The 17,467-nt window shown below is 52.3% G+C and overlaps 3 protein-coding genes across 3 annotated transcripts; all 3 read left to right on the top strand.

Annotated features, from left to right (window-relative positions):
* Nucleotides 1-414: 414 nt before the first annotated feature.
* Aspvir_002785 (uncharacterized protein) lies at nt 415-7,918 on the top strand (the record flags this gene model as incomplete). Its single annotated transcript, XM_043274381.1, has 2 exons — nt 415-3,239; nt 3,310-7,918. 2 exons carry the CDS (start codon nt 415-417, stop codon nt 7,916-7,918), a joined length of 7,434 nt encoding a protein of 2,477 aa, XP_043130316.1.
* Nucleotides 7,919-8,508: 590 nt separating this feature from the next.
* Nucleotides 8,509-10,788, top strand: Aspvir_002784 (uncharacterized protein; the record flags this gene model as incomplete). The annotated part of the gene is made up of 8 exons (XM_043274380.1): nt 8,509-8,759; nt 8,854-9,074; nt 9,128-9,325; nt 9,397-9,420; nt 9,476-9,994; nt 10,068-10,200; nt 10,271-10,609; nt 10,674-10,788. 8 exons carry the CDS (start codon nt 8,509-8,511, stop codon nt 10,786-10,788), a joined length of 1,800 nt encoding a protein of 599 aa, XP_043130315.1.
* Nucleotides 10,789-13,019: 2,231 nt separating this feature from the next.
* Nucleotides 13,020-13,999, top strand: Aspvir_002783 (uncharacterized protein; the record flags this gene model as incomplete). Its single annotated transcript, XM_043274379.1, has 4 exons — nt 13,020-13,069; nt 13,136-13,171; nt 13,216-13,781; nt 13,836-13,999. 4 exons carry the CDS (start codon nt 13,020-13,022, stop codon nt 13,997-13,999), a joined length of 816 nt encoding a protein of 271 aa, XP_043130314.1.
* Nucleotides 14,000-17,467: the final 3,468 nt, after the last annotated feature.

The following is a 17,467-nucleotide window of genomic DNA, read 5'->3' as shown; positions in this document are numbered from 1 at the left end:
AGAAAGCCTAGTTAGGAACAGTTCGAACTGCTGTAATCATAGCGTGCCATGGAAAATACTGCCCCCCCTGGATTCCATACACCGTGTATCTCTCCTCCGCCCCCTGTGAGCAAGGCTGTTAAAAACCCCCTCCACGAATCATAGTACTTCAACATGATCACCGGAGAGGATGGAGGAGGGGGTTCAGCCAGCCACAAGGAGATCTAGACCATTACAAGGTGAGGGGAAGCAGTGAAGGAGGGGCAGTGATTGAGGTAACGAACTCGGTGTATGATGGGGGATGGGACTGGGCATTGGGGAGGGCAATCGGAATAGCTTCATCTTCCGCATGCACTTCTGAAGAAAAAGAGAGAAACAAAGTCGAACTCCTCAGGACGTTCTCTGCGATCTACTGATCACCCTACATTGGTGATCATGTCGCTTCCGACTCATCTCCAGGCACCCCCAGGGGCAGGGGACTCGTCCATGTTCGCTGCAACTTCGCATTCGCAAAACTTAATGCCTCCTCTGCTCGCTTCCTCTTCTGACTCCGGCAGACAGGCGGTGCAGCAGGCAGCATCACCATTACGTGTTGAGGCTGCAACCGGCGCTGCCTCTCTGTCTGTCCCAGTCTATGTATCCCCAGGACGCGACGCAGGCACCACTCCGGGACTGGAATTGACATATAGCTCTCATGCGGCAAATGGTCCATTTGGACTCGGCTGGTCCCTGACCCTGCCATGTATCTCTCGCAAGACAAGCAAGGCTGTCCCCCGATATGACGACGAGGACGTCTTTGTCATGGCTGGGGCGGAGGATCTGGTATGTCTCGAGGGGTCCCCATCAACCAATTCGGCCGGCTATCTGGTGCGTCAATACAAACCCAGGGTGCAGTTTGGCGCTTCCCAGGCTCGGATCGAACGCTGGACGAACCGCAGCGATCCAACAGATGAATTCTGGCGGACCGTCTCTGCGGCGGGGCTCATTACGGAATATGGGAAGACTGCGGAGGAGCGCATCTGTGATTGCGAAAACACAGAGAGAATATTTACCTGGTATATCAGTGCTTCGTATGATTTGAAAGGCAATTGCTGCGCCTATCAATACAAGGCCGAGGATTCTACGAATGTCGATCTCTCCTGCGTCCATGAACAGAACCGTTCTGCCCTTGGTCGTACAGCAGGGAGGTATCTCAAGCGTGTTCTGTATGGGAACCGACAGCCGAATCGCGACCTGGACACCTGGACTGTACAGCCGGTGCCTGTGGATGCGACTGATTACCTGTTCACCCTGGTCTTCGACTACGGCGATCACGATCAGGCGTTGCCCCAGCCATCCGAGCAGATTTCCTGGCCTGCCAGAGCAGATCCATTCTCCTCCTCCGTTGCGGGCTTTGAGGTGCGCACGTACAGGCTCTGCCGTCGCATGTTGCTCTTTCACAACTTTTCCCAGGACGGTGTCGAGGATTCTCTTGTCGCGTCAACTGTCTTGACCTACGAAGAGGCTGCAACAGGGTCAGCTCTGGTCGCTATCACACGGCACGGACATCGTCGGGTCCCCGAGGGAGCCGGGTATCAATACACGGACGAGACTCGTCCTGCCCTGCAGATGGAATACAGCCAGCCAGAACTGCAGCCGGGAGCTTCTGGGGAGGCTTTACAACCGGTGGCCGTCGATACGTCGCAGTTTCCCGATCTTCCGCACGCCCATCCTAATCGGCGCACACAGTGGCTGGACCTGAACGGTGAAGGGTCTCCTGGTCTCCTTGCCCAGCTTTCTACCGGTGAGTGGGTGTACATGCGAAACGAGAGCTCGCGCGATGGCAATTCGACGGCTTCGTTCCACCCCCCTCAACGCCTTCTTACTGTTCCCAGCTCCCTGCTCAACCCAGCAGGCTTCTTCGCCTCCCTAGCTGATGACGGGTCTCTGCAGGCCGTCGACGTTGACGGACACCATCGATTACAGGGGTACTCGGAGCGCAATCCCTCTGATGACGCTGGATGGAGCCCCTGGGTTCTCCTGCCAAGCGTACCTACAGATCTAGACGACAGCGGACTGCACACATACTCCATTGATCTAGCCGGCAGCGGACGCCAGGACCGAGCCCAATTCATGCAAGATAGCTCCGGACGCCTGCAGTGGTATCCATCCCTGGGCACGAGTGGCTTCGCAGCTGGGCGAATCCAGACCGGCCCATTACTCCCCAGAGATGAGGGTGGAACCGCAGCCGTCTTACTCGCCGATATGACGGGCGACGGGCTCACCGATGTCGTGCATGTGCGTACCGGGGACATCGTCTACTGGCCGAACCTGGGCCATGGCCGGTTCGGCGCCATGGTCCGGATGGATCACGCCCCCATCCTGAGCTCGTATCCCGAGTTCAATGCATCCCAAGTCCGACTCATGGATGTGAACGGGTCTGGGGGCGCGGATCTCGTCCACTTTATTCCTGGGGGTGGCGCTGCGATCTACTTCAACCAGAGCGGAAACAGCTGGAGCAAGGCCATCTCTCTCCCCGTCGTTCCGGACCTTAGCCTGCTGGCGAGTATTGAAGTGGTTGACATCCTCGGGCGGGGGCTCCCTTGTCTCTGTTGGACCCTGGCCCATGCCCCAGGGGAAGGGTCTCCGCGTCTCTACTATCTCGATCTACTGGGAGGGACCAAGCCGTGGCTGTTGACCAGATACACCAACGGAGTCGGTGCGGAGGTTACCTTGAAATATCTCCCGTCCACCCACTTCTACCTTCAGGACGAAGGCACTAGCCAGGCGTGGAACACGAAACTGCCTTTCCCTGTGGTCTGCGTGGCGGCCCATACGATTGAAGACCAGGTGGCTGAGACGAAGCAAACCACACGCTACGCCTACCATGACGGCTTCTACGACCGTGCTGAGCGGGAGTTCCGAGGCTTTGGCCTTGTCGATGTCTGGGATCAAGAGGATCTCGCCGCGGGTCCTGGTCTGAAAAGACTGCATGTACCCACTCGCCATTCACGTACCTGGTTCCATACCGGGGCGCCAATGTTGGCGTTGGGAACTGCCTTCGGCCATGGCAATGCACGAGTGCCTGAGCTTGCCCCGTTCCATCTGCCTCAGGACGCTGTCTCTCCGGACGAGGTTCGTGAGTCTCGACGGGCCATGAAGGGGAAGATCCTGCGTTGTGAAGTTTACGCGAATGAACAATCAAAAAACGACCAGATCCCCCTCCTCGTCACTCAGCACAGCTACACTGTTCTCATGGAGCAGGCAATAAATGACATAGCGTGCGTTCTACCTCGTCCCATCTCTAATCATGCTGAATAGTGAGTACTTACATGGGTAAACGAGAAGTAGTAGCCACACTAGGCCCGACACGGTGGTCTACGAGCAGCCTCATGGGCGGTTCCGAGTCGTAGACCGGGAGTCCCTCAAGATCACGTACGCGGGCGCTTCTGATTTGCAAGACGCTCGGATGGAGCACGATATGGATCTTGCAATCAATGAATATGGACAGTCCACGACCCATGTTTTGATCCAGTATGGAAGACTGAATCCTCCGCCCGATCTGGACGACCAAACCAGGGCTGCCCAGCAGGAGACGATCATCCAGTATACCGAGTCCGCTCTGACGAATCCTCTGGATGAGGACGACGTCTTTGCCCTCCCCATGGTGGCAGAAGAAAAGGCGTATCGACTCCGCGGTGTCTCGCCGCCGGACCCTCCTTTGTTACTTTTTGCCTTTGAGTCCCTGGCTGCTGATGACTGTGCATTGCTCAGGCACGCTACTGAGGTTCCATACGAACAGGATCCCGGTCCTGCTGTGTCTCCTGGTTCCTACAGGGTCCTAATCTCAAACACCCGCTCCTACTACCGTGCATCCGACATGACGGGACGTCTGGCATTGGGCAAGATCGAGGCCTACTCGACTCTCGACCAGACATATCAGCTTGCCGTCACGCCTGGGCTCAAACTCCAAGTCTTCGGAGACAGCCAGGATCCAACCTCCCTGCATGCCGGGTGGTCAGCGCAGGACGGTGCCTATGCAGACCTCGACAACGACGGCAGCTGGTGGATTCCGAGTCAAAGGAGCCGGTTTTGTTCCCCGGATGATGCCATGAATACCGGCGCCGAGCTTAGAGAAGCACGATCACATTTCTACCTGCCCACGTTCGCCATTGATCCGTACGGGAATGTCAGCTCCGAGGAACTCGACCGCTACTGTCTCTTGAGGATCCGGTCAGTCGACAGCGTCGGCAACGCCGAATCGTATCAACCCGACTATGTCAGTTTACAACCCATCATCTTGACAGATTCCAATCAAAACCGTACCTTGCTCGTATTTGATAGCTTTGGCACCCCGATAGGTGCAGCGATTCAGGGCAAAGTCGGCGAAGGGCTCGGCGATACACTAGATGATTTCACTAGCCACCTGAGTAGAGAGGATATTCTATCGTTCATGAATGATCCAGTCGCATCCGCGCCGACGCTGCTTGGGTCAGCGACCTGGAGACGTGTGTATAACCGGGAATGGGGACCAGAGACACCCATCTTTCAAGGTGAACTCCGCCGAGACCGACATGCTTCTTCATCAACCCAGATATCAATTTCCATCTCCTTCTCCGATGGTCGCGGTCACAATATTCAGTCTGCTGTCCTGCACTCAGGTCATGGTGCAGCACGATGGAGAAGAGAAGGATGGAGCATCCACAGCACCATTGCGAATAAGCCCGTCCTGGTCTTCCTCCCGACTCTCGACAGCGTCCCTCGCTACTGCAGGCGCAGTGTAGTCCCTCCGGAGAGTCTCCCGCCAAGTTCAATTACTATCTTCGAAGGACTAAACCGGGCTGCTGCCACACTGCACCCAGGCAACACCTGGCAGGTGACAACCTTCGGCCCCTGGACAGTGAAGCAGAGAGACGCCGGAGACAATGTCCTGATAGAGGATATGGCACTTGATCCCGATATCGGCCGTCTGGTATCAGCAACCATGGGCCGCGAGAGGTACCAGCCAACCTGGTACGCAACCCACAGCGCTGCCACGGCGTCGGCAGAAGACCAGGCCGCTGCAGAGAAGTCCAAGGTCTATAGTGATACTCCGGATCTACACCATGTGGATGCTGCCGGCCGTACCATCTCCTGGGTCACCAGCGAGGGTTCACCGGTGCGTCAGACTTCGCGCCTCCATCTAGACGTTGCCGGAAATGCCACTGCGGCATTCGACACGCTAGCGCGCGAGGTTACAAGGAGCCAGAGGGATCTCTGTGGCCGCGACCTTTACGCAGCTGGCATGGACAATGGACCGGCCTGGTCCTGCCCAGACGCCGTGGGTCGTCGATGGTTGGCCTGGACAGTGGACCCCGATAATGGTGAACCGGCGACGCGCACGCGGATGCAGTACGATCAGCTTGGACGACTGACCCACGTCTGGCTGCGGGAAGGAATCGCCCTCGGGACACCGGAGTGCCTCATCATTCAGCACGACTACGGAGAGACCCAGCCCGACGCTGCAGCGAAGAACCTGCGCACCCAGCACTACTGTACCTGGGATCAGGCCGGCCTGTTGGCCAACACGGCCTACGATTTCAAAGGTAACTGCGTGCGTCGAGAGACGACCTTTGCCGAGGACTACAAAGGGACGCTCGACTGGTCGGCCGCAGGACGTGACCGGCCGGCTTTGGAAACGGTTAATGTCGAACAGGCCGAGTACGATGCGTGCAACAAGCTTCTACGTATTATCGGTGTGGGTGGGAGCATCACTGAGAATACATACAACGTGGCCGGCTCGCTGCAGTCAGTTTGTCTTGCTCGGGGAAGTAGTCCGGACATCAAGGAGACCTTCCTCAGTAGCATCGCCTACAATGCCATGGGCCAGAGAGAGCTTGTCAAGTACGGCAACGGTGTGCAAACCCAACATAAATACGATCCGTTGACGAATCGAGAAGTGCACAAGAAAACATGGAAGACTGGTGGTGCGGTCCTCCGCGATCTGCAATACACCCACGACTGTATGGGACGACAGGTGTACCGTGAGGACGCTGCCCAGCAAGACGTCTTTTTCCGCAACAGTGTCGTGCGACCGGTCAACGATTATATCTATGATGCGCGCGGCCAGCTGGTGAGATCGACTGGACGGGAGCAGATCGACGGCCAGGGGTCTTCTCTCACCCCATCTGGCCCCGCATACGACGGACAGCAGACTGTGCCCAGCAACGGCAGTCAGATGTGCGAGTATACAGAGACAGTGGCGTACGATGCGGCCGGGAACATCAGCTCGCTCACGCATGAGTCAGGGGACAGCAGGGTGTCTGGCTGGAAACGATCGTATTTCTACGCGGAAACCAGTAACTTGACAGACCCGACGTCGGGGATCAAGAATAACCGGCTCAGCCGAACCACGGTCCGAGGGGCGGAGGAGAACTACTATTACGATGCCCGGGGCTGTATGACTTCCATGCCGGGGACAATGAAGGCCAGCTGGGACCACTTTGAGCAACTCCGGGTCAGCACGTCCCAGCGAATACGTCAGGGGGTGCCCGAGACCACTTATTATGTCTACAATGCCCTCGGCGTCCGGGTGCGCAAGGTCACGGAGCGAGCCGCGGCAGAGAAGAAAGATGCGAGCAAGCTACGGGAAACATACACGCTCAGTGGTTTTGGAGGCTACGAGATCTACCGCGAGTACTCGGGGGCGTCAGGGGGAAGCCAGGGCGCCCTCAAGTCTCAGAAGAAAACCGTGCAGGTCCATGATGGGGGGTCGACACCTTTAGCGCTTGTTGAAGAGGCCACCACCGGCTTGGGAGGGTTACCATCTGCCAGCTCCCGATTCCTGATGCTCCTGTTGATCCGCTATCAACTGGATGACGGCCTTGAGGTCGACGATCTGGGACAGGTCATCTCCATGGAGGAATACTCGCCGTTCGGACCGACCACCTTCCGTGCCACTCGGAGCGATGTTGACAGTCCTGCCAAATACCGGTTTGCTGGATATCCACGAGACACCCAGGAGACGGGCTTGTACCACTGCGAGGCCCGCTACTACGCTGCATGGATCGGCCGATGGACGTCATCGGATCCTCTGGGGGTGTTGGACGGCCTCAATGTGTACTGCTATGTTGGAAATGACCCAGTGAACCGGTGGGATCCTAAGGGAACAATAGAAGAGCCCCAAGGACTCGGTACGAGTCGTCAACTGGCCCATATTTTGGGAGAAACCCAGTTCCGACCTACAACCTCGCTCGGAATCGCACGGCACATCTATGGAGAGGGCAGAGGCAGGCTGCACTTGTGGGGCTCCGTCGTGGAATTCGAGGAACCATTGAGTGACAGGCAGTTACGGCAGGTAGCCCACATGGCATACTTCGAAATGAGCACTGACTATGACACCAATCTCTACCGGAGAGGGCGGGGCGCAAACGCCGTCTGGAGGACAAAACCCGCTATCTGTGCATTCGCATGGCAGAATATGGAGCAGGTGGACAAAGCACGAACGAAGGCCACAGATGATAGACCGCGTACCTTCAAGCCCACAGTCATGACCGCCTTTGCAGTCAAGGACACCAACATGGTCATTTTCGCCTCGTCCATGAAAAGTCAAGAGGACGGCGGCGACCCCAAACGATGGACATATAGTCAGCGCTATCTGCATTCACTCCTGCACTATCACCCGGTCGAGAGAGAGGACCAGCATCAATTCGGCGCCTGTGGCGAGATCATGGCCATCAACCAGTGGTACCGCCAGAATCCGCCGACCAACACGGGAATTCCAGCCGGCCACATGATGGCGTACGAAGCCGGTCGGTATGGTGGCGGGAGGGTAAAGCCACCCTGTGGTCCTGCACAGCCTGGAGAGAATGAGTCCTGGGGGTGTAAGTACATGCTGCAGCGATTGGGAATTCCGACTATCGACGCCCCTCCAAATGCGGATCAATTGCCCAAGAGCCGAATATTGCGGTGGTGGCGGTGATATTAACCACTAAGTACACTACTTGAGATCCCATATTCCTGTACAGAGTACCTATAGCGTAGTGAGATAGTATGTGACAATTACATTGCTGGAGCATAGGTACTATGCACAATTAGATTAACGTACATCCCTCCCAAGTCCCCAGCAAGGTAGGATACGTCCTAGATAGCACCTCACTAGGGTGGGTATGGTATCGTGCAGTGTGACGAAGACCGTCAGATACGGTAATACCGCATACTGACCATGTTATGACATTAATTCAGGCAATCAGCGCTAAAGATGCGTACGTGATCCGATTAGGAAACCCTTCAGCCAGCCCTCTCTCTTACCCCGCCGAGCTAAGTTTAGTAGTAGTAGGGAGATGGGCCCCGGAGCTCCCGAGCTGAACTCCAGATACTGTTCTGCAGAGGGTGTGTAGGCTGTAGCCGATGAGCCTTGACCAGACCAGTAAATATAAATCACAGCTAAAAAACGAGGGGATTGCTAGTAATAGCAGCCAGAAAATCTCTCTCCGTATTCCCACTGTTTCCCTTGAACCTGTCATTGAATTTCTCTAGTTAAGTTCCCCGTTCCTGCTAAGACCTTTCGCCATGTCGGACCAGGACGCTCGTCTTCAGACGACGACCATTACGTCGCCGCCAGAGTATTATGACCAGGTTCTTGCTCTGAGTTCCAAGCTCCTCAACGAGAGCTGGGAGCAGCTGTGGCGCGATAATCCCAAGTTAGAGGATATCATTATAGATGATGGTGCCAATGGCACCTTGAAAGGAAAACTGAACCCCTGTCAGTTTTTCGTCACCGGCAATATCGAGAACGGAGTCCATGCTCTGTATAAAGTTAGGTACGGATTCCTTTTTCTTTTCCCTTTTCCCCTATTTCCCAACGGATGGGCCTCCAGTGTCTACAGTTGGACTAAAAAATGATCTTGGAGCCAGATTCAAGTCCGGGATTTTGACGACCTCGGGAAAGCATGGGCAAGCAGTCGATGTGACAGGGTGGGAGATCGCCATCGAGGTGGAGCTTGATAATCAGACAGACGATGACATGACCGATGATCAGATGAAATCCATCACCAAATACTATAATTTCCCTGCGAAAGGAGATGCTGGTAGTGCAGGAGACTATTCCATCACTCGCGTCTTTGTGGACTTGATAAGTACGAATTTTCTCTATATTCAGTGACAAGTCTCGTTTCTGACCGTTGGATAGATGCGAATATGAATATGGTCAACGAGAAACAGTCGACCTTCCGGGACCCCAAGACAGGCCAGCCGTGTACATGGAGGGAGTTACCGAATGACATTAAACGAGCAGTCAAGGGCTTCCTTGATGACTGGACCCTTGACCAGGACGCCAAAGGATATAACACGCTGGGGGTTACCCTGACCAGTCCCACGTACGAGGAAGGTAAGACTCTACAGCCCCTGGTGGATGGGCGCGCAGAACCCGTCAGGCTAATGAGCTGGTAATTGAATTAGAGAATCCATTGAAGCCAAGCTATCGTATGTGCTTTTCCCCGCTCTCTCTGGATCGATGGGGATACTGACACGCCTCTAGAACCCGTGAGTGTCTTTCATCAGGCGGCCAAGTATGCCAACCCGAGCGCCTCCGATGCGGATAAGTATAACTGTCTGCTGCTCTGCGAGCTGCTCGCGGGACATGATGACCTGAAATGGAAGTATATCACCCAGGAAAAGGCTAGTTGGTGCTACCCGGGTATCGATGCTACCTATGCTATTAGCGCCCATGTCATATTGGAGCGGTTCCTTGGACTACACTTGCAGCCTTTGATCAGAGCCAGCGAGGTTGTCCCAACAGAGACCGACGTGTGGACCTGGTCGTATAGCCATGCGGCATCCGCGGAACCCATCACTGGTGGAGAGGCCAGGTGGACGTTCAGCATTGGTTATAACAGTGCTCATACCGAAGCTGCTGACGACTATTTTAAACTGAATCCGGTGCCTAATACGCCAAATTACACCTGGTCCAAGACCAACAAGGGTGAAACTGGAGTACACTGGCATGAAAAAGCGCCACACAACCAAGGCCCGGGCTATGCATCGTTGATTCAAACAGGTAGGATCAGTCGATCATCAACCAAGGGCTCTTAACCATGGCTAACAGTGGTGTTTCTTTTTCTCCAAAACAGGCACCACCGACATCAACGTCAATCCAGCCGTCGGTTCCCACACGGTCTCAGTGTCCGCAAGCATCACGTATGGCTATGAGTACCGATACTCTTATGACACGTCCGACCTGGCCAGTATGGACGTCATTGCATCGTATGGGACCCCTATAATTCTCTCCATATCCGTGGGTGCTCACGGGGGAGTGGCTAACTAACCTTCACAGGGCTTCATATAGTGGGAAATGGATGCTCTCTCTATCCCTCTCCACGGACCAGAGCGGCCAGCTCTGTTTTTCTCTCGTGGGCAGCCCTTCCGACGTTGACCCACATGTAAAACTCGATCGCCAGGTGGGGTACTTGTGGAATGATGCCAGTTGGGACACAGATATCAAGACGCTCCTCAAAACTCAGCTCCACGATTCCTTAACCACGGCGGAGCAGAACTTGGCCAATGTCTTCCAGACAACAGGCAAGTTCGTCTACCCTTGCAACGGGGAACTCTCCTTCAAAAACCCCATGTTCAACAACTACGGAGATCTCCTGGCAGAAGTCGCGTACAAAGCGTAAGTTGGGAGCAGCCGTTTTATTGGTGTTTCTCTCCACTGACAGACTTGTACCATGTTGCAGGGCCCCCAAGGTCAATGTTCTGAGTCCCCAGGACGGGCCCAAGCTAAAACCCTATGCGGCGTCCGTCGACAAGTCGCTTGGAAGCGACCAGGGAAAGAAAGCGCCCAAAACGTGATCCACATTGATATTGTATGCAGGGCACTCAGGCTGTCTGCGTGCGGGTAGTTCACTTAGAGCGAAGTATGTTGAGAATCAGAACTAGTTTATCCCAATTCAAGCTGAATATAATCCTTATTAGTGAAAAATCACCTAGAAGCAGTGGCTTTAATGTCTAAAGTAAGCATTGGAGTAAGCATCCTCTTTGTGGAGTGACTGTCTAGAGCCAATATTCTGCCCAGGATTGCCTCTGTACCCATGGCTAATGGCTCTGCTTGCCCTCTTGTAACCCCAAATATTTGTCTCGAGACTATAGCATGGTGTAGCTAATGGCGGTATATTATTCAAAATGCCTTTCTCTTCCCTTCTTGGCACTTAACCTTTTGATAATTAGATTTACTAGGTCTATAACTTAAGATATTATTTCTCTATCTAGCTATAATATAATAACTCTAGTAGTAGGGGTTTTAACTTATTAATATCCATATGAATCGGATTTCTTATCGGTTAAGGTTCTCATGACTGGACTTTGCTAACCATGACAGCCGGGAGAGGCACCGGGACCTCTGCCGAATTCGAGTTCTAAAGATGCTTCTGGTCTTTGATGAAATAGGTATGGTATAAGATACAAACTCTGGGTCAGAATAAGGATACTCTTGCATTCTCCTTCATATGGGCATTTGTCTCTCTAGGACCTCGGGTGACCATCTGCCATGTACATCATAGAACGGGCGGCGCGTGCCCAAGTTGGCCTAATGTTCTTCCCAGCTTTCCTGACTATCACACCATCATATATTCATCCCACAGCGTGGGCACAATGGCTTTCTCAGTGTACGCCACCATTTTGACTTGTCTCCTCTATTTTCAAGTATCCTTTGCCGTCCCTAATCAACCGCGCAGTGCGGGTGATATCCTCTCTGGCCTACAGTCCATTAACAATTAATCAAACACCCTGAGCATCTCCCTCTGTAACTTCAACAGCAGTCTTAACGGAACCCTCGCTGCTCTCTAAATCCAGGGCCAAATGATAGACCTCGTGCATATTATTAACAGCGCAACAGCCGCTACAAACCGGACCTCCAACCACAACAAACAAGACTGTAGGTGATATTCAGTACCCTGGATCTCCTTAAGGCTAAAAAGCTGGCCTTTAATACTGCTGGTTTGGGGGTTGCAAGTAGTATCTTGGTCAGGGCGGATCTTGCAGCTTTGAGATCCTCCACGGCGAATTTGGGAACTGTGATTATTTAGCGTTTGGTTCAGACGCTGCGGAATCTGAGGCCACTATTGATGTGCAGCATTGACTTTCATTTTTTCCATGCGCTTCAGGTGTACTCTTGAGCAGCTTGCCCTACTATAGAACGCACCCTTAGGTGTATAGAGGCGGTAGGTGATGAGAAGATATGGAGGATGGGGAAATAGCTGTGGCTGTTCTCAAAGTTTGTGCATGAGAGGACATGTTTAGGCCGCCGCCCAGGTCGAGAGATCTGATCTGGTCGGATCCGACTAGCCGAAAGTGGCCTTCTCTGAACTGGCTACCATCACGTAGAGGAGAGAAGAATGGCGTTCACAAGAAGAGTATCCCATACATTGAAAGGTGCATCTCCAGCTCGAATCTCTAGGGACTTAGGCCTTTGGTCTCTTGATTCAAGTTCAGATATGAATCAGGTCTACCTAGTCCCAAACAATGTGCGAGATCTACTGCCTCTCGGAAACGGTGCCTAGCAGCGTTGCGCTGACCAGTCCCGAACAAGGTGGCGAAAAGGAAGAAGCTCGCCAGGGCAGCTTCCATGGAAGGATTCTCTCCAAAGTCCAGCGTGGTGCGCATCCGCACGCACTCCTCTAGCAGTTTTCGCGGCTCGGCGGAGTGCGCCGATTTAAAGACACGCAGTATGGGAGAGAACGGAATCGGCTCCGCGACTTTGGGAGTTGTTCAGAATTAAGACCGTCCATGTTGGACGGTCCGCCTCGGAAAGGAGCCAAGGAGGGCAAGGAAGGGGATTCGAGACAAGATTATTTGCTTGGGAATAGCGATACTCCATGGGCAAGGAAGAAGGACTCTGCATAGAGTTAAAACAACAATGGGCATTACAGCACAATGCACAATGCCCTACGGCCCTAGTCACCTTGCCCTGTGATAAAATCTTGCCCTTCCTTGCACTGGTGAAGTAAAGTCCCCGGTTAGCTGAGCGGGTGAACTTATTAGTGATCTAGCAGATCTTCGGTGGTTGACTAAAGTTTGGGAATGTAATGGAGACCGGTCAAGGCGGCCTTTTGTGGGGCAGACTGGCCATTGACTCGTGAGTTTTAGTATCTGATAAACTTCGGCGGGGTTCTGCGCCTGGTTAACGAACCTCTGCCAGCAGACATGATGAAATCATCCTGGCATCTGATCAGAGCTTGTAAGTCCATTTACAGGCCTAAGCGTGTATATGTAAATCAATAGGACCTCGCTCATCTACCAGTTCAATACCTCCGCCATTATTTTGGCTATCCTCTCTTCCCCATCTGTCCTATTGTCGCAGCTCCACGTTTTGGTATCTCACAATGGGCAAAAGAGTCAGTGGACGCCCACCGAAGAGGCTCGGCTCCCACACTGGATCGTCCTCCATCCGGATTCCGAATGGTCGTGGGACATGAGGGTCAAAGAGTATTCAGAGACCATCCGCCCAAGGACCGCGGAATCCTTACGGTCTAAACTTCGTCAGTTGAGAAAGAATATCAGAAGGCGTCGTCCCGTACCTGGGAGGAAGGCGAGCATAACACAAGGCATGACGGCGAAGCAGGCTCGCAAAGAGCAACAAAGAGCACGAGAGATGCCTCCTCTGGTGGCCACTAGGGCACCGGGTCATCGGACGCATGCCGATTTCCGTGATATAAGGGCGGGACCTGAGCAGGTGAAAAGCGGAGGACAGGCGGTTCCAACCGCTGAGTTTCCGAGAACGCCGCCCACAACCCAGGTGGGCATGAAGAGTCCTGTCCGTGGTAGGGCTCTTGCGCGCCCAGACCAAGGTAAGATGAATACTCTTCAGGCACCTACGGTCCGTACACTGACGGGCCTTTTAGACTCTACATCTTCCAGTCTGTCGCAGCCACCGGTTCGTGGGCCATGGACCGGGTCTGGCAACTCGTCTATCAGTTTGCAGGCCGTACAAGGCCGCGACCCTCGGGCCATCCACATCGTTAGCGTTAGAAAACAGAAGGAACTACTGCCTGCTTCCATTCTCTGAGGTAAAGTGCAGATACCGGTGACGTCTGGTGGGCCGGACGAAATAATTGTGTACCAATGCGCTTTAGCTACAGCATACGTTGTAAATGGCACGGTGTTCGTGGCCTGAGCACATCGAGACTATGGCTAGGCTGCGGCAATCGGTGATGTTATAGTAATAGCCAATCTGCCAATCACCGACCGAAACGCGCCATACCTCGGGGCGATACTTCTCTCATGCGGCTCTCCAAGTTTTATGTCCGGGCATAGCTGGTAGTGAGACGACTAGGTAGATGGTATGGCTGATAACCTCGTTAGTTCCACTGATATGATATCCTGGGATTGAAGTACTGTACCGGCTTATTCCGACATGTGGTTTCGGAAGGCGCGGATCGGGAGCTACTACCTCGCGAGGGATCCACAAGCATTAGCCGAGCTTGCAATCAAGCTTCAGATATTGTAGAGTACAGATACAGAGGATTCGGTTTATTTCCCACCGTACTATCTTGCCCGGGCTTCGTCGTGGCTCATCGGCGTGTTCTGGATAACGAAATCCACCGGAGGACACTCCAAAGCCGAACTTGGTTGAGATCATCGCTGCCTTAGCGAACATAGATGCCCGGGTATCTCTACCTGGTTAGTTCTTGCCTCGCACCTCACCACCAAATATCCCTGCCCAGAAGGCGTCAAAGTACCATCGACGGAATGCAAGAAAATTGCGGAAACAACTCAATTTGCAAGCAAGCCAGGCATCGGCACCGGCACCGGCCTGAATGTTGAGACATAACTGGTCCTTCAATTTTCTTGTGGCCATCTCTTTAATAATTGACTCTACTTCCTAGATATGACCATTCCTTGCCCGATTGCATATCTCGTTTGATTTTCTTGCCTGTGGATTGCCAATCTCAATGTAGGTGTTGAACCCGTGACGTTGACCAACTGGCCAAGTCACTGATAATTTCTACAGCACATCTTGGTGAACAAAAAAGATACTTTGCAGTCAATGAATCAATCATGTTATGAGCGTGGCGACGGGTATCCCAGAGGACCCTCTGGTGGTCGGCTGTGTAAATGCAATAAACTTTCCATCAAACATCAAGCAGAATCGTAAGTCCAGACGATTTCCTAATGGAAAAATCTCGGAAATGGGAACCGCCAGGATACCCGGTGCATCTAACGCATCTGTCATATTGGCACCCTGGTGAAAAACCCGCGGCTCAAAGGGGGGCGCTCAACATCGCTGGGCTGCCAATACTGAAACCATACGATAGAATATTTAAAAGTCATCCAGTATCCAAGAGGACGGCCCGGTCTGTTTTATATATCGCTTTATCCGCAATCCGCGTCCAGAGTCATACTCTGGGGCGCGATATTCTTCATGACGCCATACGCTACCTCAAAGATCTGGCAAGCCTTCTTGACGCTGAATGGCAGAAGTGAGAGCTACCCAGAGTATGGACGCCCTCTTCAGAGGAATGAATGCATATACCAAATATCCGACAGTAGTGCTCTGCTCTTATGAAACCGCGTGTTAAAGTCGAAAGACTCTACGGAATACAACCGCCCTCATTTTAACGCGGTTTGCTCAATAAAAGAATCATGCTGAGCTCCTGGTGGTGTTGCGCAAAAAAGTGTCTGGGGGTCAGACCGATTTCGAGCATTACTATACAGTATCAACAACACTGCCCCTAAAGGATGGTCCGGGGGGGAAATGTCACCAAAGAGGATAAAAAAAGATGATAAACACGCGACCCATTTGGTTTTGAGTTCCAACCCATACTCACTCCTCGACCCAGCCCAGCAACTCCCAACCGAACCCTCAAAGCATCCACTATCGCCACGCGTCTCAACGCCCCCGTCAACACCACAAGAGCTTCATGAAATCGTGCTCAAGATCCCTTCAGGAGTCGCCACTATCAAGGCCGTGACGAGGCTCTAAATTCGTTTTCAGGAAGTGGAAGACTCTACATGTACGTAATCAGATAAATATAGTTGTGGTCGCCTGCATATCGCTTTGGCGAGCGGTCAGGGTGAATAAAAGCCTCATCATCATCTACTGTACAGTATCTAACAAAATTAATCATTAATCCCGTCTATAAAAATCCGTCGCATCACACAATGTACGAAGTAAGAGTTTTTCTATCACAGTGCTTGGGTTCATAAGCTTTGCTTAATGAATTCCAGGCGGGGCACAGCTGACACTGAAGTGATGATGTTTCACCATCATTGCCAGACCTCAGGAGTCTGCTCAGAGTTGTGACGTCTTTCCGGAATTGAACTAGTAGGCTTCAATCTGGCGAATAATGTTGTTCCTCCTACGCTCATATTAAGACACCTGGATGATGATGCTCTTCGCGCATTGAACACGCAGCGGCTTACTCATCTAGAGGTGAAGTATGTTGCGAAAAGGGTGCTAGAAGCACTTTCAGTATTGTATAATAGGGGGTTTGTACATATTGGTATGCTCCACCTATTTAGGTTTTCTGCTTTGCGAACTTTATTAATGGGAAGGGTTGTAGATATCAAACTAAGTAATATATTAGTGAACTATAGTCATAGCAGTATCTATTTTACAGATGTCTAATTAGCAGATTTTGGAAGCACTATTCATGTGAACTCTCTTTATGCATAATATAGTGACCCTATTGGCACGCCTATTTTTAGAAGCCCTGAAGCTCACCTCTAAATGAGATGGGGTACTGCAATAGATATTTAGTCTTTTAGTGTAATGGCAAGTCTAAATCTCATATTAGAAGAGCTCAGATCTAAATCCTAACATCTAACTACCACACAGATCATCAGCCTTCTCTATGGAGGTGGATTCCACATCTTCAAGCTAGATGTTCCTGCGGATCATGATGAGTATGATATCATGATTCTTATGAAGCATCATAGATGCTTTGGGCTATTTCCAGAATTATATGAACAGATTGCAGACTAGCAGCAACTGGCAATCCTTGTCTGGATCATGCAAAACAGCCCTCCTGAGACACTACAACCATTTTATCTCACCAGTACCCAAAGGACCTGTCAGGATGATAAGGAATTTGTACTAAGAGCAATGAAGCTTGATCCTCGGGATAGACCGTCAGCACGGCAGCTCTTGGAAGGCCGAGAAGGCCAAGGCAAAAGCCTGACTGGACAAAGTTGCCCAGAATCATGGGATGCAAGTACGGCATCTCTCACATATAAAAACTTCTCGCGGTGTGTACCTCTAGATACCATACTGACTGGCTCATGACTGCCCACCTCTTCTTTGCTGTAGCCAGTCCATTTGCTATGGCTTAACTTCAAGAACTTCTAACTGCAATGCAATGAAATGAAAATACTCTCCCTTTTCCAGAAGTTGGCTCCATTAATGATGTTATGCATGCCCTTGATAGGTTAGATAGGCCTGGGTTAATTACTTGTATTTAATCTAGGCTTTATCTAGTGGACCTTATTAAGTTATATAGTAGGAAAAGGTTGGATTATCAGTAAGGCAGTAGTT

This window comes from Aspergillus viridinutans (genome assembly GCF_018404265.1).
Source record: "Aspergillus viridinutans IFM 47045 DNA, scaffold_13, whole genome shotgun sequence".
Lineage (NCBI taxonomy): Eukaryota > Fungi > Ascomycota > Eurotiomycetes > Eurotiales > Aspergillaceae > Aspergillus > Aspergillus viridinutans.
Note: the sequence above shows the minus strand (reverse complement) of the source record. Positions and strands in the feature narration are given on the sequence as shown.